This window comes from Mytilus californianus, unplaced genomic scaffold, assembly GCF_021869535.1.
Source record: "Mytilus californianus isolate M0D057914Y unplaced genomic scaffold, xbMytCali1.0.p SCAF_1, whole genome shotgun sequence".
In the NCBI taxonomy this organism is placed as follows: domain Eukaryota; kingdom Metazoa; phylum Mollusca; class Bivalvia; order Mytilida; family Mytilidae; genus Mytilus; species Mytilus californianus.
The window spans coordinates 9,066,978-9,093,040 of record NW_026262581.1 but is presented as its reverse complement, the minus strand read 5'-3'; the positions used below and the strand labels follow the sequence as shown (position 1 = coordinate 9,093,040).

General features: G+C 33.1%; 2 protein-coding genes across 2 annotated transcripts in view; both read right to left on the bottom strand.

The window, feature by feature from the left end:
* The window catches only part of LOC127699411 (lipoamide acyltransferase component of branched-chain alpha-keto acid dehydrogenase complex, mitochondrial-like), a 29,442-nt gene extending 17,691 nt beyond the window's left edge, over positions 1-11,751 (bottom strand). The window contains exons 1-5 of the mRNA XM_052203033.1: positions 11,647-11,751; positions 5,947-6,067; positions 5,514-5,586; positions 2,835-3,019; positions 965-1,101 (exon numbers count right to left, since the gene is read on the bottom strand). Coding sequence (XP_052058993.1) covers positions 965-1,101; positions 2,835-3,019; positions 5,514-5,586; positions 5,947-6,067; positions 11,647-11,700 — 570 coding nt within the window. The 5' untranslated portion in view covers positions 11,701-11,751. The remainder of the gene's footprint in view (positions 1-964; positions 1,102-2,834; positions 3,020-5,513; positions 5,587-5,946; positions 6,068-11,646) is intronic.
* A 4,503-nt stretch (positions 11,752-16,254) lies between these two features.
* On the bottom strand, positions 16,255-24,536 carry LOC127699761 (mitochondrial substrate carrier family protein ucpB-like). The gene is made up of 6 exons (XM_052203072.1): positions 24,185-24,536; positions 22,776-22,935; positions 21,587-21,726; positions 19,692-19,903; positions 18,203-18,368; positions 16,255-17,228 (listed from the first exon to the last, which is right to left on the bottom strand). The coding sequence occupies exons 1-6, from the start codon at positions 24,246-24,248 to the stop codon at positions 17,047-17,049; spliced, it is 924 nt and encodes a 307-aa protein (XP_052059032.1). The 5' UTR covers positions 24,249-24,536; the 3' UTR covers positions 16,255-17,046.
* Between the last annotated feature and the right edge of the window lie 1,527 nt (positions 24,537-26,063).

Here is a 26,063-nt window from a genome sequence, read left to right as displayed (position 1 = left end):
ATCATATTATAAACGTATTTTTGACAATTTTAATCTTTCTGGCTAAATTAATTAGGTGCAAACCACTTAAGTGTAAGAAAATAACTTTGAATAGACCGATGAATGTCCGGTACAAAATAGTTTACCTGTCGCCTGAATAGGTAAATTTCAGCTGTCCGACAACTAATTAACCTTGATTAAAATGATAAGGTATTAAAGTAGGGTTTGATTTGATAGTACTTAATCATCATGTCACTTTTATGACTGGAAATGTGTGACTGTTTAAGGCAAAAGGTCGGGTCAAAAAGATCGAAATTCGAATTTTTTTTTTATTCTGTTAAAATGACCGTCTCTTAAGGAAGCCTTGAAAACTAAAAGTAGATGACTGTTTCATGCATGCTTTTCCCAGACGGACAATGTCCGGAATATATGACCGTTTTGGAAGCCATGCTTCATTCAAGTCAACCTTCTTTGCAAAGCCTACCTATTGGATATTTTGTTTATTTGTTCTTGTCCTAAATATGGATGAAATACTTGTCACTAGACATTAACCAAACAATCAATTAGCCAATCATACTTTTTATACTGCAGCTAGAACACTTCCTGTTGTCTTTATCTATCAAATATAGTAACAAAGGGATGTTTCGTGCAATGTTGATTTCAAATCACATCACTTTTCTTCACAATATGGGGTTCGTTTAGAGATGGATAAAAAGTTGTGTCAACATTTTCATAACTATGTTTGTTGCAATTTTTAGCGGCAATATAAAAACAATATTAGGTCAATGTAAGAAAAATATCAACTTTTTTGTATTAGGCATGAAACTGTTGAAGGGCTCAGTAAAAACTTAATTGTATCTGGCACGAAACTATTGAAGGGCTGGTAAACCTCACCCTTTCCCAGTTTCTAAGCCTCATACAAAAAAGTTAATCTTTTTCTGACATTGACCTAATATTGTATATATATATCTTTATTATTATTTACCTTATTTTCCATGGCAAGTCTGCGGACTGCAGGTGTTGCCAAAACCTTCCGTCCGCGTATCCTCTGCATAGAATGTTCATCATCTGATGAGCTTGACACTTCTGATGATGATGATGATGAACCACTCTGTGTTGTACCTGAATTACATAGTTTGACATTGATCATGATTACATTACCGATTTGACTCAAATTCTCATATTTGATTTATAACAATGTAAAACATTTATCAAAATTATAAAAAGTCTAAAATAAACAATATTCCTGGCATGGGCCAGATAATATGTAGCTTCGTTTAGTGTGTATTTAAGTCTAGACGCCATCTAATTAACTGTCGAGTTGACCCCCGAAGACCACCGTTTGCCATATAAGCGATATAAACATAAATAAAGATATAAATAGATAGCAGAATCGTGCATTTGGATTTTTCTAGGTCTGTTTAATTTAATATTTATAATATTATAGATTAAAAATATATGTTCATCATCGTTTTTACCTGTATAAGAATGATTTTTTGTGGATCGAATCAGTCAATCAAATGATTTACCTTTGTTTCACTTTCAATGTTGACATTCTTTTCCTTTAAATACATTTGTAATTGAACACACACAATGCATGCGGTATCCAACTCTAGCCAAGGGGTTAAATTGAAGTTCACATGAATACGGTTTCAATGAGGTAGAATTATTCACTTACAAGTGAATAATTCATCCTCAATGTTTCTTAGCTTATTTTGACAAAATTGAACCATACTGGCTGCTAAAAGCGATATATTATTTCACTATTTCACTTTCATTAATGATTGAACAAAAAAATTTTATATTTTTTATATATCTCGTAGCTAGTGCCCCTTTAATACTACTATCCAATTGCATAAGGCATTGATTTTCCAGATTGCAAAAACTTTTACTCATGTGTACATCTGGCTTTTAAATGTAATGTTTCTTGTAGTTAAATGATATTAAAAGGTACTTCTCACAATTACTTTCTACTGTGATGTCATCCTGCCTATATGAGTGAAAGATTTGCCACCGGATGTTAAACAAGCTTATTCCTAAACGGTTTGAGCCATAACCCCCCAAAGCCAATCCTAATCATCCCTTTGTGGAATGGAAACTTGTGGTCTAATTTCAGAGAGATCCATACACCTTTCCACAAGTTATTGTCTGGAAACTAGAAAAATGCTTATTTGGGCCCCTTTTTGGCCCCTAATTCCTAAACTGTTAGGACCATATCCCCCAAAATCAATCCCAACCTTGCTTTTGTGGTTATAAACCTTGTGTTTAAATTTCATAGATTTCTATTTACATACACTAAAGTTATTGTCCGGAAACCAAATGTCTTCGGACGACGCAGACAACGACGTGATACCAATATACGACCGCAAAATTTTTTGCCGTTGTATAAAATATTGAAGCATGATAGATTAACTTATGGGAATTTCATACATCCTTCTTCAGTAATAGCTACAGGCTTGATATACTAACTAATTCAGTTAAAATGGTTCTTTTTGAAATGGTCTTTTAAACACTTACAAGCCTCTCACAAATTCTGCCAATTCCAATTGAATTTCATGATCAGAGCACATGAAACCTGTAAGAAGGGTTGTTTCTGGATTGTTCTTTCTTGTGAGGAAGTATTCAACCAACAGCTGCTGGTCATTGTTGTTATTCTTTTTAGGTAAATTAAATAACTTTTTTCTCATAATATTATGAGATATAAATAAAGTTTGTTCTTACTAATGTGTACCAATGTGTTCATAACTTTACTCAAGACAGTTGATATAGGACATTATTCAGCAGAAACAGATTCAACATGAAACATTATAGCATCTGGCGATGAATGGATATAAAAGTAATCAAGCTAGACATACCTGGTGAATCAGCATCTGTTTCAATATCAACCAATGGTGTACTAACTAATGCGATATCATCCACATCATAATAGAGTTTAGAGATTATGCCTTTATATCGGCTGGTGATTGTCACTGTAGCTTTATCACTTTGTACTTCACAGATACTGTCAAACTGACTCACATGGTCACCAACTTTTACAAACCTAAAATTTAAATAAAAACGCAGGTCTGCCTCATTTCTTCTGATCTGATTCACACAACACTTAATAGTGCACAATTATATAAATTATAAAGCAACTCTGTCCATTCCATTCCATTCTAACAAGACTTGTGTAAATTGTATGAGATTCTGCAAGGTCAACTTCTTCAAGAAAGGGTCAAATCTGTGTTTGATATTATTAATCCGAATATTAATCCATCACAACATAATAAAAGTGCAAAACAACACTTGGTATTAAGTATGAAGTGATTCCATGAAGTTTCATTCCATTTTTCTTTTGTGGTCATTACAAAACTCAAAAAATTCATCTGTTCAACTTCAAAAAAATAAAAGGCCAATACATATATATTGCATTCTGTCCAATTTTCAATGTATTCCAAAGAAAAATGTCAGAGACTATTTATGAAAATGTACTATGGCAAATATGAATTTGATGAATAAAAAAAACTATCTTATACAACTGCACATACAAAAATGTAATGTAGTATGAAGCAGTTCCATTAATATTCCATTCCAATATAATATGTGGAAGTTTTGTATTTGCAAACTATACAAAACTAACACATTTTGCAGTGGGGACTCAATAAATTAGTATGATAATGAAAGTGTTCCTTCCACAACTGCATGTTGTATGAAATGATTCTGATAAATTTCACTACATCCCCCTCAAGTGTAAGAGGTAATGCTTTGATAAATTTTTAACTTCCTACATGATGAAATAGCTAATCCACGTTTGGCCTGATGAAACATCAAATAATCAAATAACATCAGTGACACCTACCAAAATAATTAAAAGGATTCATGAAAACATACTAGATTTATTGTAACAAATATGAAATATTATCTAATTCTGGACAGTTAAAGTCAAAATGTAAAGGAAGCTTATTTCTATTAGTTTTGACATTGTCAAAGAATTTCATATTATAGGGAGAAGCATACATGAGTATCATCAGCATTATAAACTAGAGGCTCTAAAGAGCCTGTGTCGCTCACCTTGGTCTATGTGCATATTAAACAAAGGACACAGATGGATTCATGACAAAATTGTGTTTTGGTGAAGGTGATGTGTTTGTAGATCTTACTTTACTGAACATTCTTGCTGCTTACAATTACCTCTATCTATAATGAACTTGGCCCAGTAGTTACAGTGGAAAATATTTGGTAAAAATTTACAAAAATTTACAAAATTTATGAAAATTGTAAAAAATTGACTATAAAGGGCAATAACTCCTTAAGGGGTCAATTGACAATTTTGGTCATGTTGACTTATTTGTAGATCTTACTTTGCTGTACATTATTGCTGTTTACAGTTTATCTCTATCTATAATAATATTCAAGATAACCAAAAGCTGCAAAATTTTCTTAAAATTACCAATTCAGGGGCAGCAACCCAACAATGTGTTGCCTGATTGGTCTGAAAATTTCAGGGCAGATAGATCTTGACCTAATGAACAATTTTATCCATGTCAGATTTGCTCTAAATGCTTTGGTTTCAGAGATATGAGCCAAAAACTGCATTTTACCATATGTACTATTTTTTACTTGGTTCGCAGACGGGGTCATCAGACATATTTTTTAAACTAGATACCCTAATGATGATTGTGGACAAGATTGGTTAAATTTGTCTCAGTAGTTTCAGAGGAGAAGATTTTTGTAAAAGATTGTAAAAATATACAAAAAATGGTTAAAAAATTGACTATAAAGGGCAATAACTCCTTAAGGGGTCAACTGACCATTTTGGTCATGTTGACTTATTTGTAGATCTTACTTTGCTGAACATTATTGCTGTTTACAGTTTATCTTTATCTATAATAATATTCAAGATAACCAAAAACTGCAAAATTTCTTTAAAATTACCAATTCAGGGGCAGCAACCCAACAACGGGTTGTCCGATTCATCTGAAAATTTCAGGGCAGATAGATTTAGACCTGATAAACAATTTTACCCCACGTCAGATTTGCTCTAAATGCTTTGGTTTTAGAGATATAAGCCAAAATCTACATTTTACCCTAATGTTCTATTTTTAGCCATGGCGGCCATCTTGGTTGGTTTGCCGGGTCAACGGACACATTTTTTAAACTAGATACCCTAATGATGATTGTGGCCAAGTTTGGTTAAACTTGGCCCAGTAGTTTCAGAGGAGAAGATTTTTGTAAAAGTTTACGGACACCGGATGACGGACGCCAAGTGATGAGAAAAGCTCACTTGGCCCTATGGGCCAGGTGAGCTAAAAACTGGGTGGTTTTTTAAAAGTAATTCCCACTGGGAATAACTATACTGAAAATCATTTAAATCAAAAGGAAGCTAGTTGTCATGAAAGCTAAACTGGAAAGTATTGATATGCCTGAACAGACAGACCAATGGATGAACAAAATGCATACCATAACACTTTTTTTAAAAGAGTTTGTAGTTGTATAAAAACTAAATAAAAACCATAGATGTAAAATTTCATTATTTGATTATTTTGATAACATACCATTCTTTCAGCTGTACTTCCCTTATTCCTTCACCTATATCAGCAAGTTTAAACTGTACTAATTCATGACAAACTGTAAAAAATAAATAAACAGAAGCTGTGATGACATTGATCAGCAGAACAATTTCTGAAAATACTAGACAAAACTTATGTAAACAAATAGAGAAAAAAGACCAATTGTATATCATTATGAAGTCATGGTCACTTCATAATTAACACTTGTCAAATGAAATGGCCAAGTCATTTGAATTGTTCATATGGTAATAATAATAAATAATTTTGAAAAGATTTTAAAAAACCCTTATATTTAATTTCTTCATTGATATAAGGAACAAAATAGAGGATGTTATCATACTTGCACCTCCTTCTAATAAAGGTTATTGAACTACTTACAAAGTAACAAAAAGCTAATATGTTATGTCCATGTACTTACCTGGAGACCAATGAAAAGTCCTGCAGAGTACTAGCTGACTGTGACAGACATACTGATTTGTTTTTCTTTGACAAATTGTCCTTGTATGATTTTGTTTGCAACTGCTCTTTCTTTTTGACAACTGCAAAATAATTTTAAAAAAGATTTACAAAATATATACATGTATACATTTCAATTTGTTCTGAACTTTTCCTTACAGTAATGTACACAGACCTGCCAACTTTCCTGCTTTATGGGGGATATCCCCATGAGAGGTGTTACCCAGACCCTTATAAAACTCAATTATTTACACTAAATACTTTTAAAAAGGCTTTCAGAGGAGTAACAAATACATTTAGACACATGTATACTCATTCTGAACCATAGATGTTCTAATTAAGTACACTAATGACATGTATAGGTATGCATTAGATCCTCTTGTACTAAAAATCCCCAATGGAGATTTGGAAAAGTTAGCAGGTATGTGTACAGGTATTATATCTTTTTATCAAATCATATTTTTTTTGTAATACAGTCTCATTCTCCATACTATATAATACCTGTACATGTTTTCTACCATATGTTGGATTATGTCTGTGACAGCTTTTAATTTGACATCACATTATAAATATTTTACGTATCAAATAGTGTGCAAAAAATATATAACGAAAGAAATCTCTGTATTACTGAAAAATTATCACACCTGGGTTTTCGATATCACAAACTAGTCAAACCATTTACTAAATTTTATCATCGGTACAAGGACATCATTCTTAAATATAAATCAACATGCAGACATCTTATACCTTCAGGTATTTCACATCCAATCTTTTATGGTAATATTCTATATAAAGCACAAAAATGTCGACATTCACCTCAAAATTAAAGCTAACCAAACCTTTAAACAGACTTATTCAGAAGGGATATAGTTACGATACTGTTGTCAGGTCATTCAAAAATGGCATATTTTGGTATTAATACTGATTCACTCATAGGGTCTTTGCATCCGAAATAAACACATTTATTCTAAAACCCATTACTGGCATTATACGGTTTATGTTCTTCTTATATATTTCATGATGGTATGATACTAAACCCCTAATTGTGCTTGATTTTCATATGATGAAGACATAATCTTTCAATCAGTTTAATTGAGGTCTGGAGCTGGCATGTCAGTAACTGCTAGTAGTCCTTTGTTAATTTATGTATCATTGTCATTTTGCTTAGTTTCTTTTGTTACCTATTATGACATCGGACTCAGACTTCTTTTAAACTGAGTTTTACTGTGCATATTGCTGTGTGTTTGTTCATACTCGTTGGCTAGAGGTATAGGGGGAGGGTTGAGATCTCACAAAACATGTTTAACCCCGCTGCATTTTTGCGCCTGTCCAAATTCAGGAGCCTCTGGCCTTTGTTAGTCTTGTATGTTTTTTATTTTTAGTTCATTTACATGTTTTGGAGTTTAGTGTGACGTCCATTTTCATTGAACTGGTACACATTATTGTTTAGGGGCCAGCTGAAGCCCGCCTCCGGGTGTGGGATTTCTTGCTGTGTTGAAGACCCATTGGTGGCCTTCGGCTGTTTTCTGCTCTATCATGTCTATGGTCAGGTTGTTGTCTCTTTGACACATTCCCCATTTCCATTCACAGAGCTCCAGATAAGCTGCGTATTTGCGTGATCACGCAATAAAAATAATTAAAAACCCAATGCAATTGCCCATTGCAGGGTTCAAAAACCCAATTCATTCAAAGGAAAACCCAATTATATGCCAAAACCATGAGTTCTTAACGCTTTTATTCGCTATCGTTTGCGTTATTTACCCTTATCTGATTACAGTCGTCGGGTAAATCTATTTTTATAATATTTATAATTGGAAATGTCCTTTCGTTCTAAAAATAGAGCCCTGCATCAAGTAGCCGAAATGGGTCCCTATTGGAATTTTCCGTTGCTCAAAAGGTATATACACGTGTTTATGAAAACATTTCGATCTTCTCGGCGTTTATCCAATTAGCGTTTATCTTGTTGTCATATTTTTTTCGAATTGCTCGGGATTTATCATAACATACAATGAATTAAAACGAAAGTAAATATCCGATAAAAATATTGAATAGAAGCATGTTTTCAGCTTCTTTTTGATACTTTAGGGAAAGTTATTATGATGATAACAAGACCCGTTTGCGTACTTTAACGAGAACATTGCTAGAACGATAAACACAGGGTTTTGTCAAGAACGAAATCAGTTGGAAACAGTGAAAGGCCAAATCAATTATGACACGATATATGTAGTTGGAAAGCATCAGAAACCAAACGTTCTAATCAGCTGGGACAAGTTAACCCTGGTTTATGTAAATTAAATTAAACAAAAACATTCAAGTATAATTTTAGTTTATATATTATTTTTTTCATTTTAGTTGATGAGTGAATACACATAATGACATATCCGTTTTTACGTCAATGCATCTTGACACTTTCTTTGTTTTGGTCTTATTGTTCTGTATGCTTATGATAGTTGTCTTATTGGCAAGTGCAGTTTCACATTGTCATTTATTTATTTGATGTTGCAGAATTATTTGTAAATTTAACTCCGTAAATTTAAGTTGAATGTGGTCTCCGTCATTAAACCTATAAAGCTGGTCAAGGTTTTGGGGTATATCTTAAATCTGGGAACTACTTATTATTTTTATTAAAAAGTAGATCTGGCAAATAGGTGAAAGGACTGGCAAAACTTTCTTACAGCACCTAAATTTCACATATATTACATAAAAATCTAAACACTTAGCCACGCCTACCCCAACTAAACTGTGGGGTGATCATATGGGATCTAGAAAGGTAATTAGTAACTGTCCAACTAGTGACACCAGCTGCAGTTTATATAAGTTGTGATAAAATACAAAACTGGCAGAACGTTTAAAATCGGACACAAATTAAACGTCAATTGTTCGTCAGTGAATAAACCAAATAAAACAGCTAGCATATATACAAAGAAAGAAACACATTTAAGGTGGTACCCAACACCTTGACTAATATTAATTTGGCTCGTTTAATTTTCATAAAATTTTGACAAAATGTTTACTTTGACCCTTTGACAGAAATATAAAAATTTCAAAAAATTTGAACCAACCACTTTATCAGAAAAATTACACTGGTTATATAGCAGTTTGACAAACACTAATTTTGATCATTGAGAAGCTTAATATTTCCTTGACAATACAACGTAATTAAAACGTTTAGCTGATTTTTACAGAGTTATCTCCCTGTAGTGTTAGGTACCACCTTAAGATGGAAAAACATCTGCATGGGGTTGATATAATGTGATTATAACATGCCTAAACATTCAATATTGTGTTGATGAAAAAACCCAATACATTAAGGGGCTTGGTGGTGAAAAACCCAATTTGATATTTGCTTGAGGGGTGAATTGGAATTGATAATGCAATTTAAAAACTTTATCACCCAATTACATAAAAAAATGGTGGGTAAAAACCCCAATTTGTGAATTCTTATCTGGAGCTCTGCCATTCTCAATTTTATTGTTAGGCAATCCATATATATCTATGTAAATCAGCCCTCCAAATGCTTCCATTTATTTCATTACCATTTGTAAAATGTTGTCTGCTGTAGTTTTGATGGTTTCCAAAAACATATACATTTGCATCTAATATACAATATATGTTACTTTTAAAAATAACATAAAGAAATGATACTGCCATTTATATATGCTTATGCATTAGGTTAAATCTTCCATTTAATTTAAAAGATGATATATACCGAGTATAAAATAAATCTACAAATCAAACTCCATAAATTTTGACAAACCCAATTTTACAGATAGAATAAATTGACCATTCCAGATATTTAGTTCCATCAAATTTTATGGAGTTTATTTTGTAGATTTATTTTATACTCTCTCAAGTAAAGAATGTTGGGAAATATTTTAAACAAAAATTTAGTCATCCTCCACTTGACTGAAATTGTAACTTATTTCATCGTTATATTCAATGGATATTTTAGGAAATATTTTGCATCAATACTCAAAGAAAAGGTAAGAATTTGTATGTATGCAAACATTTCAGTGAAAATTTCATGGTAAAATTGGGTCTCAAATTTGAGATAAAAAAAAAGCTCACCAAGTCCAGTCGAAGAAAAATTGCTGTACATGTGATGTTATGAAGTTGAAGAAAAAAAAAATAAGACTTACAAGAAGTCATAATTATTTGGACTTCATAGTTAAGAAGACATGAACAGGCACCTCTGACATCCCAATACTGGCCCAAGAATCGCCAGTCCATATAGAAGTAGAAGATGTTTTATTTCCATTTAATAAGCTTACAAAGAGCATATTACAATTTAAGACATTATTCAAACAACAACACAAAACAATAATTAAGTATACATACAAAGAAAAGAAAAGGCAGTTTGAACACCCCAACATACTTTTTAGTAAATTGGCAATTTGTTGGATATATGTAACTTAACTGCAAAAGCCACCAAGGGACGGTGCTGCATGGCAAGGTGGGAGATAGACGCACATGGTACATGTATACATGTATGTAAATAAACAACTTGGTTAAAATGTTATGAGCAGATGCACAATCCTGGCATGTCATCCTTGTGTCTGATGTAGAGGGGTTGATACATATTGTAAGGTGACCCAACTGCAAGAGACACCAAGGGATGATGCTAAATGACATGCCCAAATAAGCATAGTACCAAATAGAAATTTTTTAATATTAAACATATATGGGAATAATTCTGATTGTCAAAGATAAAATAAATACAAAAAGGAACATTATTAGTATTGGTGAGTCTAGGTAACCACCATGCCATCCTCGTGCCTATTGCAGAGAAGCTAGATCTATATTTTGCCTTCATCAATCAGATCACAAACAGATATTAATATATCAGCATTCTCCTACATTAAGCATGTCAAGTAGCAAGATGAGTTTCTGGTTAAGAACCAAGTGCTTAAAGTTAGGACAGAGTGAGTTAATCTTGGAGTACATGCAGATTTGCAACTGTCCCGATTTATACGGGATATCCCCCATGGGAGATGTTGGTCTGACTATTTAAATCAATTATATGAAATTAATACCTCAAAAAAGTTACTCAAATGAGTTGAATGACATTAAAGTACATATATCATGTATAATATACTCCTTAAAATCATAGTATATCTTATTTAATATACTTTATACATGTACAAAACATGCACAAGGTCATCTTGAGCTAAAGCCCCCTTGGAGGTTTTGAAAAGTTGACAGGTATCACTGACAAATGGAAATTCTTTGGCTAGTATTGGGATGTCAACAGTGCCTGTGAAAAGGATAGAGATGTAAATAAAATACTCATTTTTTTATTTTTAAATGTGTATTTGTTACAAATAATTTATGGTTACTTTCATTCATTTGTGGGTGAAATTAAAAAATCCTCAGTGTTTCACGTCTTTTTTTCAATAAAAACTGGGGGAGTGTAGTAGTCGGTAATTAGTCAGACCATCTGCGGACCCTTATTGCAAATACACTAAATTCCACTCCAAGACAATGAAGTCAAATTGGAGCAGACGCTTTGAAACACAAATGCATGGATCCTGGATCGCAACCACCTACCCTAGTGTTTGTTTTTAGTCATAGCAGTAATAACAACAGATTGTTTTAAAATATTTTACATCCACAGATAATTTTGATTCATTGCAATTGTATTTAAAGAATGCTAAATTCGTACATTATTAAGAAACCTAAACTTTTCCCATTTCAACCTTCGCAAGGCCGATGCCATCTTAAACTGATTCTTTGGTTGTTTGTAAACAGAGAGTAGGACGTCATCGACTGGAACCCAGGCTGAGAACAGACTAATTTTTTAATCGATCCCGATAACAGAATCGACTTTCCTTTTCTTAGCTTCTCAGATCTAATTAATATTGCTGCCTTGGTTAACATTCATTAGCTTCTTTTTGCAATAGATAAGGAATTTAAATTTAAACTTCAATCACAGTCTACCTTTTAGAGTTCACCTAATTAAGACACACTAAGTTCTATGTTTTAACTCTGTTTTCTGATTGGTTAACTGTGACACACACCCCCGGGGGCGGATTTAGAGGGTTTATCAGGGGTCCGCCCCCCCCCCCCCCCACCCCTTTTGTGGGAAAAATTTGGTTGATTATATAGGGAATCACTGAAGCATGACTCGAGCGGGCAGTTAGTCCCCCCCCCCCTTACATGATGAAAATTTCTGATCCGCCACTGAGTCCCCAATATGAAGAATGGGTCAATTCGTTCTATGTTGCAAATTTTTTCAAAATAATTTCTTTATTTATTATGTTCTTGCAGTTACTTAACCAATTTACATTGACAGCAAATAATGTGTGTCGCCCGTCTACTCAATAAAATTATTCAAAGGACCGGCCTCAGAAAGGACCCCACTGGAAATAAGTTTCAATAAATTTTGTGGGCCATCCTAGGATATTAGGCTGCAGTGATAATCTAGTTTATATAATTCACTCATTATAATCTAGTCTATTATCAAAATATCATGACAATTTTCATAATTTTATTTTTTGAATTATTTTTAGTACACATGTAAATCATTTTAGTGTGTGTAACTATTAATTTCTAGTGCTATATCTATATCACGCGGCCATTTTAATTTATTTGTGTCTGTCAAATTCATGACTTTTATCCACAGGTACTTGTCTCAGAAAAAAAATTCCTATGTTATCTTAAGGTATATAGGAAATTTTTTTCTGAGACAAGTGCCTGTGCCATGGACGTATATAAGATGTTCTATCATACATAGTAACTGTCGCCATATTAGGGGTTACTTTCTAACGTCACTGATTATAAAGTAGTCATACCTAAGACGAGTAGCACGTTAGTCCTTGCTTTCATGATGTTATACAATTTTTATTTAAAAAGCATAATTTGAAAGTTATTTATTTATCAAAGAACCGTGCAAAATGTCTAATCTTATAGACAGTAGACAATATGCATTAGCACATTTAAACACATTTACAGTAAATTGTAAAGGCATGATATAACATGTACTGGTGACTCAAACAGTTTTCAGTCTGGAGTGTTCCCATTTTCCGTCATGTATGAAAGAAAAGCTAGGCTGTCGGCTAGCGGCGGATCAAGCTTTTCTTTCAGTTAGCCAGTTTCCCAATCTAATTAAAATATAGAACTCGGATTTCGTATGCAGTATAACGAAATCCGAGTTCTATATTTTAATTAGATTGGCCAGTTTCCCAATCTAATTAAAATATGTATCTCCGATCATTTCGTTATACTCTTACATTTACGAGCCTGCGAGTTAATATAGATATTAATTTTAATTAGATTGACAGTTTCCTAATTAATAAAGGCGGTTGGTCTGTACTGTCTAGACCACTAAAGGCATTTTAGGACACGATACCTTTTGGGATATCGGTCTATGAAAGGAAACTCTTGTCTCCGATTCTAAAAAGGTGAGTCAAAATTCTAGCAAGCCTGGAGCTTTCCTCTAGCAATAAAAATGTATTTTCATATTGCGTCCCTTTTTCAGGGGAAGTGTGTTAAAATTCTCCATACTTTGTACTAGTTCCCTGCGTGTACATGATCTTTGTACGAAGTCACAGATTAAGGGTTAGGACTTGATTACTGCGGTGACACAGTTTAACGTTTTAGTATATTTTGGCACGCTCCTTAGACGAATTTTTATTTTCTCTTTCCCATTTACTGCCAGTCTACTCGACTGCACAGCGTTTACAATTTGTTGCAAGTCATTTAATGTCCAATATACGACAGAGTATTCGTTCCATTTTAAAATGCATTTTTAAATTCGTTTAGATCATAGATGTCGGGTGTTTAAAATCGTTTGTACACTTTAAAAAAAATTCATTTGCAGAATTTTGAAAAAATCGTTTGTACGGTTTTACAATCGTTTGAACGATAAAAAAAAAATGTACAAACGATTTACAAAATAAATTGCATCGGTCAATCAGAAAAAGAAAAACTTATTTTCGCTTTTGCTCATATCTTGTGATTGGTTTGATATCGATAAATCTAAGTGTTCTGCCGACTTACTTTTGTCATCATTTTGCGTCCGTCGTCCACCCGTCCGTAGTTATAATAAACATTTCGACCAGAGGCAATTCTAAAATTTTGATTTGTCAGTTTGTAAATTGTCTTTCCCCCTGAAACAATGATTGTTGTAATTTCTTTTTCTATGACTGGTTTGCCTTTGTTCTGGCTAGTTCAAATGTAATAGTACATGAACATTTTTTAATAAGCTTACCTTGTTTTACTTAATTAATTTGCATCCACTGAAGTTGCCTCCTTATTTGAATCAGACTCCAGCATGTTAAGGCAATACATTATCAGATTATGGACACAGAAAAAAAAATACTGCATAGTCACGTCAAATCATTTTAGATAATTACAAAAACAAATATGAAACAGTTTCTTTGTTATTCAATATTATCACCAAAGTAACAACTATAAGTCTGAATTGTCCTTCAAATCTTGGTCTTTGTCGTTATACACCTATTGATATAGGTAATAATTATATAAGAAGTACAGCACGAAATTAGAGAGTAGGGCGGCCGGGTTTCCTATCAGCATGTTTAGTACGTTGGAGTTGCATCATTAACTTTGAGCATTCTTTGATACGGTATAATGTTGTTTATTTTCGTGCGTGCACCGGTGTGATTTGTTATCCGTTATATTCACGAATTGCGTGTTTTACGTGTACCGATTTTTAATGTATATATGTGTTGTACCTTTTGTTAGTCACTGATCGAAAGGAAGAGGACGAGAGTTAAGATATCTAAACAAGAGTGCACACGCTGAAATATCTCGCCTGTTTTACTGACCATTGATATTATGTTGAAAGTCTGAGACAAAAAAACCGTGTCACATATTCATATACCTGTCTTTTTTTAAGTAACAGGACCTTTTTTTTCTCTCAGTACCGGAGACGAGAATGTGTACACTTTATCCGTCGTGCTGGGGTAGCTAGTCAGTCCATTCAAATTTATCTTATACAATGTATATTTTAACATATATACACGAAGAATCGAATAGTTTGCTGAAATTTTAAATAATAGACGTGAATACGTGTACGATGGAAATATGGTGCATGAAATGTACCTGAGGCGAGCAGTTCTTTCCTGCCTTGTAGAAAATAATAGTAGAAGGCCAGCATGTATATAAAAGGTACAGCTATTGTAAGATTGTTTGGATAACAACATTAACAAATGAAATAAGGGAAAATACGCGAAATTAGAGTAACTAAGCTTAACTATTAAAGAATATTTCTTCAAAAAATCTTAAACACCACTAAAAAAGAAAAGAAAAAGGGGGACCTGTCCTAAAAGCCTGTATCAACCATAAACCTTTCTGAAAATTATTACATTACCACGATTAACCTTATTATGTCATGGTCAGTATGACATCTTACTATGATACAAGTGAATAATCAATATATGGAGATACTGGGTATCAAGCCAACAACACTATGCGAACCAAAAGTTAAGTCTGTGTCACCATTTTCATCTCTTCAGATTAGAATTTCATTGTGTTTTGATACTGACAAAGTATGTCAAACACTTTTATAATGACTAACAAGATGTCCATAGAGCTTTTAAACTGCCTCTGGTATTCATGCATAATATTGAAAAGTGTGTCAGTATGAATTTAAAAGAAGCATGATTGTAGGCTGTACGCACGGTGAATTGTAGTTGATTACATCTTTGTCTTTTGGTCTTTTGGTTGATAGTTGTCTAATTGGCAATCATTACAGAAAACCCATTATACACAGCATAAGCAACAATTTGAAAAATAAAAACCTTTAGAAATCTTTTCCAAATAGAACCAAAGTGCTTAGTACCTCCGAGGTCATTGGTTCCCTTGATATAAGTACTTTTTCCCGGTAAACTCCACGATCTTCTTCACTATGAAAAAAAAAAAATCCAAATACTTTTTACGATTCTATCTAAATATGATTCGTCTATTCCCTGTAATACGTACATTGAACCTGCTACTCCGCCTGCATTTTTGTTAAGGTATAAGAGTACGAGAGCCAAAAATATTAAATACATGTACCAGTTTGCACTCTCTCTCTATATCTCTCTGTTATACACATTCCGTAAATAAAATTAATTTCTTGAAATATAATTGTATAAAAAAACCCAACAAGTATGTAAAAACAAAAGGCTTCAAGTATCTTGAATCGCTCCCGTCTGGCAAAAATATACAATATTGAAGACAAATCAGGATAAACAATCACAAGCTCCTCTGACCACAAAATCAAATGGCCTTCCGCTAAGCAGTCACCAAAACGACAAATGAAATACTGTTCAGATCTCAATTCAATTTATTCAAAGATAATTTTGAAAACTGCTAGAATTGTAAAATTCATTATTCCAATAAGGAATCGTCTGACAGATTTGATGGAGTTACAACAGAAATTGACTGTCCATGGCCCATGTCATAATTTACTTTGCTGCTATAGATTTTGAGATATATATAAGAAAATTATTGGAAATTAAACCCTTTGTTATGGCGGCCATATAGGTTGATAAATCTAAATAACACAAATTAACAGCTGAACACACAAAGAAGAACTGCATTTATTGTTCAACATGGATCAATTAAAAGCAAAATCTCCTTTAAGGAGTGCTCGATAATTTGGGGAGTAGATATGCAGAAGATAGATCTTGACACTTTGGACATACTTGTTCCGGTAAGATTTCCTGTATCTATATATATATATTAGATGTGTACTTGCATTTTACCCTTATGTTCTATTTTAACTATGGCAACTTTGTTGGTCCATGGACTATAATATGTTTAATACACTAAACTATAGACACCCTTGGGATGATAATTGTTAAGTTTTGAATTAGATAAGTAGTTTCTGACGAGAAGATATTTGAAATAAAAAATTTGAACGGTGGACGACGGACGCTAAGTGATAGCATCAGCTCACTCTTCCCTTCTGCCAAATGAGTTAAAAATTACTTTAAATATAAAAAAAAACTTAATATACATGTATATGGATAAAAATATCTCGTGGATTAAACTGTTTATGTGTTTCCTGAGAAGCGTCAAACACTAAACTGCAAAACACTCCTAGTCCTCTCTTACATCAAACAGGATCCATTCCAACAAATAGTCTTAACTGTTCGAATATAAAAAATGATATAACGGTATGAGGACCAATTCTCATCCAGTTAGGTATAAATCCTTTATAAAGTCCCAAAAATCCTTCTGTTTTGACAATTTTCATCAAACAGTCAAATGTACCCGTATAAACCTTCTGATGATGATCTGAAAAACACAACAATCTCTCAAATCCCATGCATTGACCAAACTATTTTATCATTAATATAGATAATGTTTGCCATACTCATTTCGTTTTTCACTCTCCTTAAGGATTTTAAATTGATTATGAAATATTGATTTGTCATGTCAAAACGAGCTTACTTTTTTTGTGTCGGCTTTCTCTGTTTCAAGTTTGATTGCATAAATATGTTTTTATGTTGTTGTAGATGTTTGTGTATTCGGTTAAATTATCTCCAGAGCTTATAATGACAGTTCCTTTCAATTCGTTTTATGCGTTTGAGCTTTACATTTTGCCATTTGGTAAGGACCTTTCCGTTTGAATTTTCCTTTGAGTTCGAGCACCTGAGATCACCCCCGTTTTTTGGTTGGGTTCATGTTGCTCAGTCTTTGGTTTTCTATGTTGTGTTTTGCGTTCTGGTGTTTGTATGTCTTTTTCTTTTTAGACATGGCGTTGTCAATTTATTTTGGACTTGTGAATTTGAATGTCCCTTTTGGTATCCTTCGCTTCTCTGATATAACATCTGATATAACATCCATGTTCGGTAAATTGATAAATTTAAAAAAAAAGTTTTTTGGGGAATACTCAATAACATCAATATTTTAAATTGATTTACGACAAGTTATAAAACTTTATCAGTATATGTTTCGGTACGATACATAACCTCCACCGCTTCCTCATGTTCAACCTGCTACCAAATTCCAAGGACCAAAATAATTCTTCGAAAAATAGGTTATCCGAAAAGAAACATGCAGGATCTTTAACTAGCTGATATTGACTTTTAAACGTTATATATCCGCACAATATCTACAGACGTAAATAATAAAATTCCGACGGACGACTCTTGGATTTCGAATGACGGATTATGTATAACACTTTTATCCTGAGTCACTGATTGCCATGGCAATCATAAAAAAAAAATGTAAATAATTGAACAACCCGGAAAGTATAGTTTTCTTACGTTCGTATTTCTGGTTCATGATTCTAGTTTTGACGACATCTACTGGCGAGGTAGTAAGTGCTGCCATGAAACCAGCTACCATAGATGATATTACATGTAGTTGTGGCCCTTCGTCCATCCATTTCAAGTTCAGTATCGTGTGCTTAGTATGATCATAACTTGGGATCTATACAAAAGAGAAGGAAAAAACATGGAAGCAGTGAACGAGCAGTTTTTAGTAGCATAATTCTGTTTTGAACTGTCTCCCATCCTCCTTTTGTTTCTTTCTTGTAACCATTTTACTCGCGACTATAAAACTGTCTAACAGTAAATTTAATTCAAAATACATAAAAACAAGTCAAATGTACAATGGTTTTAACAAAAAGAAATGGTTTTAAAGATCAATTAAAAAGCCTGTGTTATCTATACTCATATCCAATTACAACTTATAAACTGCATGTCACGGGTAAAAGTGAAATTGGAATGCAGCACCAAATGAGCTCGCTTTACTACAGGAGGCCAGACAAGACAGCCACAGCTGCTTACTGAATAATGGTGGAACTTACTTCAATAAAATCTAATATTAACAGCAAACATGTTCTTTTCTATATTTGGATATTTCTGTTTTACACGGGAAAATTAAAAAAAATACGATAAGACGATTTTTCCTTTCCTGTTGTTAATTTTCCTTTTTAGGACGGTGGTGTTCCCTTGAGAATTTAAGTCAAATCGGTGATCATGAATTTGACAAGTCAGGATTCCAATTACCATAGTTATTTTTGCTAAGTTCTTGCATAGACTAAGATGTGGATTCAAAGTTTGGCTGCACCTGTGAAATTCTGATATCAACCTAATTTTTACGGTAATGTTGTTCATAAAGCTCGTTAACTTAAATAAATACGATTCATGTTATCCTTTGAATGAACTTTTTCTGAGAGGATATATCATTTTAACACCATAGTAAGATCTTTGGATATGGTTTTACCGACAATAACATTGATTTTGTTTTTGATAGATTAAAACATGATTAAATATGTATTGCTTTACATTTATGCAAACTTATCTTGTTATTTTTATATTATGGTCCTCGCATCATGTCGATATTGAATTTATATTTTGGTATTGCAAAAGATCGTGATTTTCTCAAACTGTTTATGGCGTCTAAATCATAATCCGTTGGGTGTGTACTGATTGATACTTTAGTCTGGGAGAACATGATTTATTTATTAGTCAAAATGACTTTGAACTAGCTTTCAGTTTTTTTGTTTTTTTGTTGTTGTTTTTTTCTTCGTGCCGATCTGTATCAATCAGCATACGAACTAAACAATTCTCGTCCGTAAGCTTTCATCTAGAATTTTCGAATCATTAATGAACGATCTAATTACGACAATCGTACCTTAATGATTAAGGTTAATTCAGAAACGCTCTTCAAAGGCAGCATATTATATTTTTTTTTTTTTTTTTTTTTATTTTCAAATTATAATTAAAACTAATACTGATTAATCATTACCTGCGTTGCCGTAAGAATTGCTGCCCTTTTTACAGTTGGTCCAACACCTACATATAATCCTTTTACTCCTTCCTTTCCAATTATTTCTGCAAAAGCTGAATACGTACTTTTATAACGGGGTGTTTTGTCCCCCGTCAAATGTCCATGAGTGCATGCCTGCATCCTAACTTTCACTAGATCCGTAGGGGTTGCTATAGAACTGCCTATCACACCTGTTTCAAAGGAGAAAACTAGGTTCACCAGCAAAAAAAGAACATATAGTTCTGACAAAGAGGATTAACAAAGGGTGTGATTGCACATGTATTTCTATACATGCATTTTAGAAGTCCAAACAAAATTAATATGAAAATCAAATCATTATAACATACGCATTTAACCAGGAACATATATACTGTTCCCAGATTTAACACAAAATTTAATCTAAGTCCGTTGGTAATTAAAAAAGAAATTATAATGACTCGTAAGTTTTCTTTTGTACCTATGAAGCCTTAATATCGGGTAATTTTCAGAAATTAACATTTAAGATTTATTTTTGGCATAAGCAAAATATCACTTGAGTAATAACGGTCCAATATGCTGCATATATGTAGGACTCAAATCTATGGCGGGTTCCAAATCTATGGCAGATTCCTAATCTATGGCAAATATGACGTTACAAACGCCAAACAAATCAAATCTATGGCAGTTTTTTGTTTTCTCCAAATCTATGGCAGATCTTGTAATTTTCCGGGAAAAAGAGTAATATATAACGTCACAATTAAACAACGCCATATTGCGTCGTCGCCGCCGCTAACGATGGCGGAACCAATAGATTGAACACCATTTTATATAGATTTTTTTTTATATGTAGAATGTAAATCAAAAACAGATATTTAACACGGGGCTCACATATTTTTACAAACAAATGCACAGGGAAACACTTTCCGCTTTCCCTCTAGAACAATTTGCCGATGGTGTGACCTTTTATTCAGAGGAGGGACAATATGTGCTGTATCGTCCGTATCCCGCGATGAAGAAAGGCACCGCTGTTTTAGTAGTGGATATTTTAGGAAAGGAGTTATAGTAAATATGTTAGCGTCTATGGCTGGCAAAGAGATGAAATTACAGGATATACCACTTTGACTTAAATCGTCATCAGTTAAAAAAGATTGATTAACGCTCAAATAAATATAATTTTGAAAAGTCAAACTGTTTAATTCTTTTTATAAAAAACTGCTTTCTTGTTTGTTAAGGGACTTCCATTTTTACTAGTTGGTTTAATGAATGGGCTAAACAGGTACCATGCACAGATTAGAAAATAATTATTTTTATGGGGCACATCATTTCAATCCCGAAGTCTGTATTATGGTATATCACTGCTACACTTAGGACATTTTATGGTTGCCATCACGATTTGGTTGAACATTATGGAATGTTTATTTCACAAATGTTTATAGACATGCTCACGTTGTCGTACATTTCGACTTGTTTAAGACAAGTCATTGATCGTATATTTTCTGCCTTGATCTCCATTTGCACAAAATCTGCCATAGATTTGAAAACAACAAAAATCCGCCATAGATTAGGAAATAACAAAAACTTGCCATAGATTAGGATTTTAAAAAATCTGCCATAGATTTGGGATGGCATGACGTCATATTTACCATAGATTCGGAATCTGCCATAGATCTGGAACCCACCATAGATTTGAGTCCTACATATATAAATTACATTTTGCTACATTATGCTTTATAATCTCTCTTAATTTACGAAATTCTTCTCACATTAGTTATCATATGACAATTATATACTTTACATTGGAGCAATTTTGATATCAAGCAACCCCTAGCTAAAAAGCAAGCCCACTTGATACTTGGAAGAACAAAAGTACGGAAAGGGGCGGTAAAAATGTATACCTGATACGGCGCCAGCACAAATCTTCTTCCACAATGGTGTGTGTGCTTTATCTTTTGCTCCAAGGAGAACTTTGATTGGCTCATATGCACCTAAACGAATCCCACTATAGAGACCTTCTCTCATCATAGACGGCAACAAACTGTAAAAATGTTTTTGTTCAATAAGTTACCATATAAAATCAGTCGTTGTTTGGATATATATATACTAATTACTTTGTGTGCATTATTTGTGAAAGAGTTAATTCTTAAAATATTCAAGAAGCACTTTGGTCTCTATCTTTGCTTACCGTAATGTTCAGTACCGCAGATTCATGTGTGCTATAACTTTATAACGATTTGCAAATTTGGAGTACTTTGAACATGTGCCCAATTATTGTTAACGTCTGAAGATGGCTTAAGACTGCAACTTTTATGAAATTTGGCAATTTTTTCTATATTTTTTTTCTATAATAGAAATGAAAACGAAAGACATTCTCAACCAAACCCAAAATTACCTAGAAAGTATTAGTCTTTTAGGTACGTATTAACATTAATTCGTTTGTTTATGACGTCTTTTTACAAAATCAGGTGAAATTTGCAATGAATAATCAAACAATTATTGTTTCAAACATAACGTTGACCACTGGATAACCGTTTGGTGTTATACATTCATGGATAAATGTGACAACTGAAAATCTTTTTTAGTGTCATAAATATTTAATTTTGATAAGTATGAACAACTTTCTGATTTCTAAACTGTATAAAAATAAGGAGTTGTGGTATGATTGCCAATGAGACAACTTTCCACCAAAGTTCAAAGGAAGTGGATGTTAGCAATTATAGGCAACCGTACGGCCTTCAATAATGAGAAAAGGCCCCGACATGAAACATGTGAAACCGTTTTCAATAAAAAAAACTAATGGTTTTAAGTTTATGAACGACTACCATTTTATGGACTTACGATGTTTTGGCCAGGGTAGAGCCAAACAATGTAGCCATGGCAGCAATTTCTTCTACGTCGCCTTCTAAGATTTCTCATTTTTCTTTACTACATTATTCCATACAGTATACGAGGTATACATACATACATACATGGTATACATACGTCCCGGTGCACTTACTCGTCTTTTAATATATAAAGATTTAACATAATGTATTTTTTTGTAATTAAAAGTGGTTGACTATCTCCAACTGTGTGTTATTTACTTACCCTTTATATAGACCTCGGATTCCTTCATCTTTGTAAATTTGAATCCCACCTTTGATGACACCCTCATAATACCTATTCCTTAAAACGTCTAGTCCTTTTTGTCGAGTTAGTTCATTTTCTAACTGCATTCGAATTTTAATGACATCTAATGGATTTGTAGCTGAAAGGGACAAGACAGTGCAATAAGTTAAAAACAAAAGTGAGGAAGAAGATTTTAGGGAGGCAATAATTTGGAAATTGAAGCTGAATTGAGCAACCACCAAAAAATCGGGAGAGTGATCTCAGATGCCTCGGAATAGAAAGCAGACTTTTTTTCTCTTTTTTTTTTTTTTGGAAAACATTAAAACAAACCTAACAGTTGTCCTATGACCATTTATCTTGGTTCAACAGGTCTAACAACTACAGTGTAAAATAACTTGTGTCAGTACGTAGAACGTATATTAATTATTGGCAGCAATGGCTTATGTTCTTATGTGTTTAAACTTATATATGTGCTTTTAATAATGATTATTTTGATTTGATCATGTAGATCCCTGTCTGCTTTGAGTTTAACTTGCGAGTTTCAAATGTTCTGTTTGTAAATTTTAAGACGACTTAAAGGGGCTTATTTTTTCTTTATGCTAGCATGCATATACAAATTAAGCTTTTGAACCTAGAACCCTTTTTTCCAGCTCATCGAATTTCCTTGTTATGTTCAATATTAGTTTATCTTGTTTGTTTGTTTACTAGTGATACTGATAAATCAATTACAAATCAATGTCTTCAGTACATGTATTAACCTATGAAATTTGATTATTTACGTTAGGAAACCGGCAGATTTAAAAAAAAATCGGATTCAACTGGTACGTAATTTATGTTCAAACTAATTTGTATGTTGTATTACTTGAATTGTTCAAACATCAAATCTACATTTAAACAAGGGGATTGGACAAAAGGCAAATCCTTTACAAATCTTGTTTCTCCTCATACAAGATGGATTGAATAAGCTGACACTATATCTATACTGAAATAGTTTTTTGCCTGTCTTTGCATACCCTGTGTGAATTGTTTACCATTGTTCAATGGTTACGGTCAGACGGTAATGTAGTGATCGTAGTGAGATATAACGACTGGATTTATTGGGGTTATAAGACCACATAATACATCTTTATAGATTACACACACATAAAGTTCTAATGACATGTATAGACATTAGACGTTAGACATTTTATTTACTAATCCCATGTAGGTCCTCGTCAGGCAAGATACATAAACATCATGATAATACACTAATCAATATAAAACATAGAGTTTTCGGTGAAAATACACAATTAATACACAAAAAATATAAAATAAAATATGAGCAATATAAATATAGGATATTATTACAGTATAACGTGTATACATCTTATATCATGCTATAGTGTTACCTGTAGCGCCACACATATTGGAAACACCTGCTAATAAAAATCTCCATTTGTCCTCGTTCTTCATAATTATTTTCCTGATCTATACTTATGTTATCATATGTCTTCGTTCTTCATGCTAGTATTTATTTTCTCCTGATCATCTTATGTTGTTTATTCTTATTTGACGCTTCATTGACTGTATTAAAAATAGTGTTTAACGATGCATGCAGCCTCAAGTGACTTTCAATCAGAGTATATGATCAAGAGATCGATTTATCTTGTACACGATGGCCATATAATTTGGAAATAACATATATTTGCCTCATATTGAATGAAAACATGACAGTACATTAATTAGTGAACATAACAGGAAACGTACATATGATACAGTGAAGATAACAAGTATGGAGAAAAACAAACGTTGTGATAAAAAAAAACTAAGGTTATCTCTCTTTGAGCAGTAAAAGCTGTATTTGGCAAAAAATTTCGGAAATTTTGGGTCCTTTATTTTCTTAAACTTCGTGCTTGATATGGCCTTTTAATTATTTTTTTATATATTCGAGCGTCACTTGTGAGTCTTATATAGGCGAACCGCAGCGTCTAGCGTACTTTGAAAATTATAATCCTCAGCCTGGTATATTTGCTGAGTTTTTTTTTAAATTACTGATCTGTAGAGAGAGAGAGAGAAAGATACTACAGGTGACTGAAAAAAACCCAACATATACAATTGCAAAACACGACATAGAAAACTAAAGACTAAGCAACACGAAACCCATCAAAACCGGGGTGATCTCAGGTGCTCCGGAAGGGTACTACGAGCAGATCCTGCTCCACATATATTAAATCAAATAAATCAATCAAATCAAATATTTTATTATTCCAATCAGGGTCCCACAGGGGGCATTTACAATTAACAATTTTAATTATATAAGACAATATAAGCAACAAACATGAGACGTTGTACAGCATATAATGTGACAGATATTATAATAGACATATGAAAATAGCATGAATAATAAAATACATTATAAGTACTCTTGAATATTTTTTCCCTTTATTATTTCTATGTCCAGCAGTGCACCTCGATTTATATGGTTAAGATATATGGTTGTTCATCTGCAGGAGACACCAAAGGACGATGCTTATGGATATTCTGTTCCGCATGTGGCACCCGTTGTGTTGTTCCTGAAATGTGTGCCTTAAAACTAGATTGATTGATTGGTTGTTGATTGCTTTACGCTGCACCAGCACAAAAAGGCTTCTTAAAACTAGACAAGCAGTACGTACATGGTTATGAAAAAAATATATCAACATGATTAAACTTTATAGAGGGAATAATATTGTCAGCAGCATGTCCACCTAATGTTTCAGCCGAACTCGGAAAGCACAACAGTGCTGAATGATGTGTGTAATTCTTTCCGATGATAAATGGCATTGCACGACGTTAAACGCACTTGTGGGACTAATGTAAATTGAATTAAAAAAAGTTCATTTCCTAGATTGGACAATTGTTGATTCAACGTCCCTTGGCACTCTCCATGTGCAATGTTTAAATGAATTGGAAGTTTCTTTGGCAAATCCAAATTAATCTTAAAATTCTTTCCAAAGCAAATGTCACCGTAATACGATTAATTGATCTTTCTTTGTGACTTCGTTAACTGGTGTCTTTATGCCGGTGCATTCCCGGGAATTTTACGATATTGAAGATGTATTCAGAATGATCGATTAATTACTGAGCAAACCAAAATGAAACCTTAGATGAAAATGGAACCAGTAAACTGCACAGAATCAGGTAATTCCCTTTTTGACATCTTTGAAGTTTACTTTTTTCCGACTGAAATTATTCTATTATGTTTGCTTCTCTGTGGTTGTTGTCCTTTCATGATGTACAAGCCGGGAC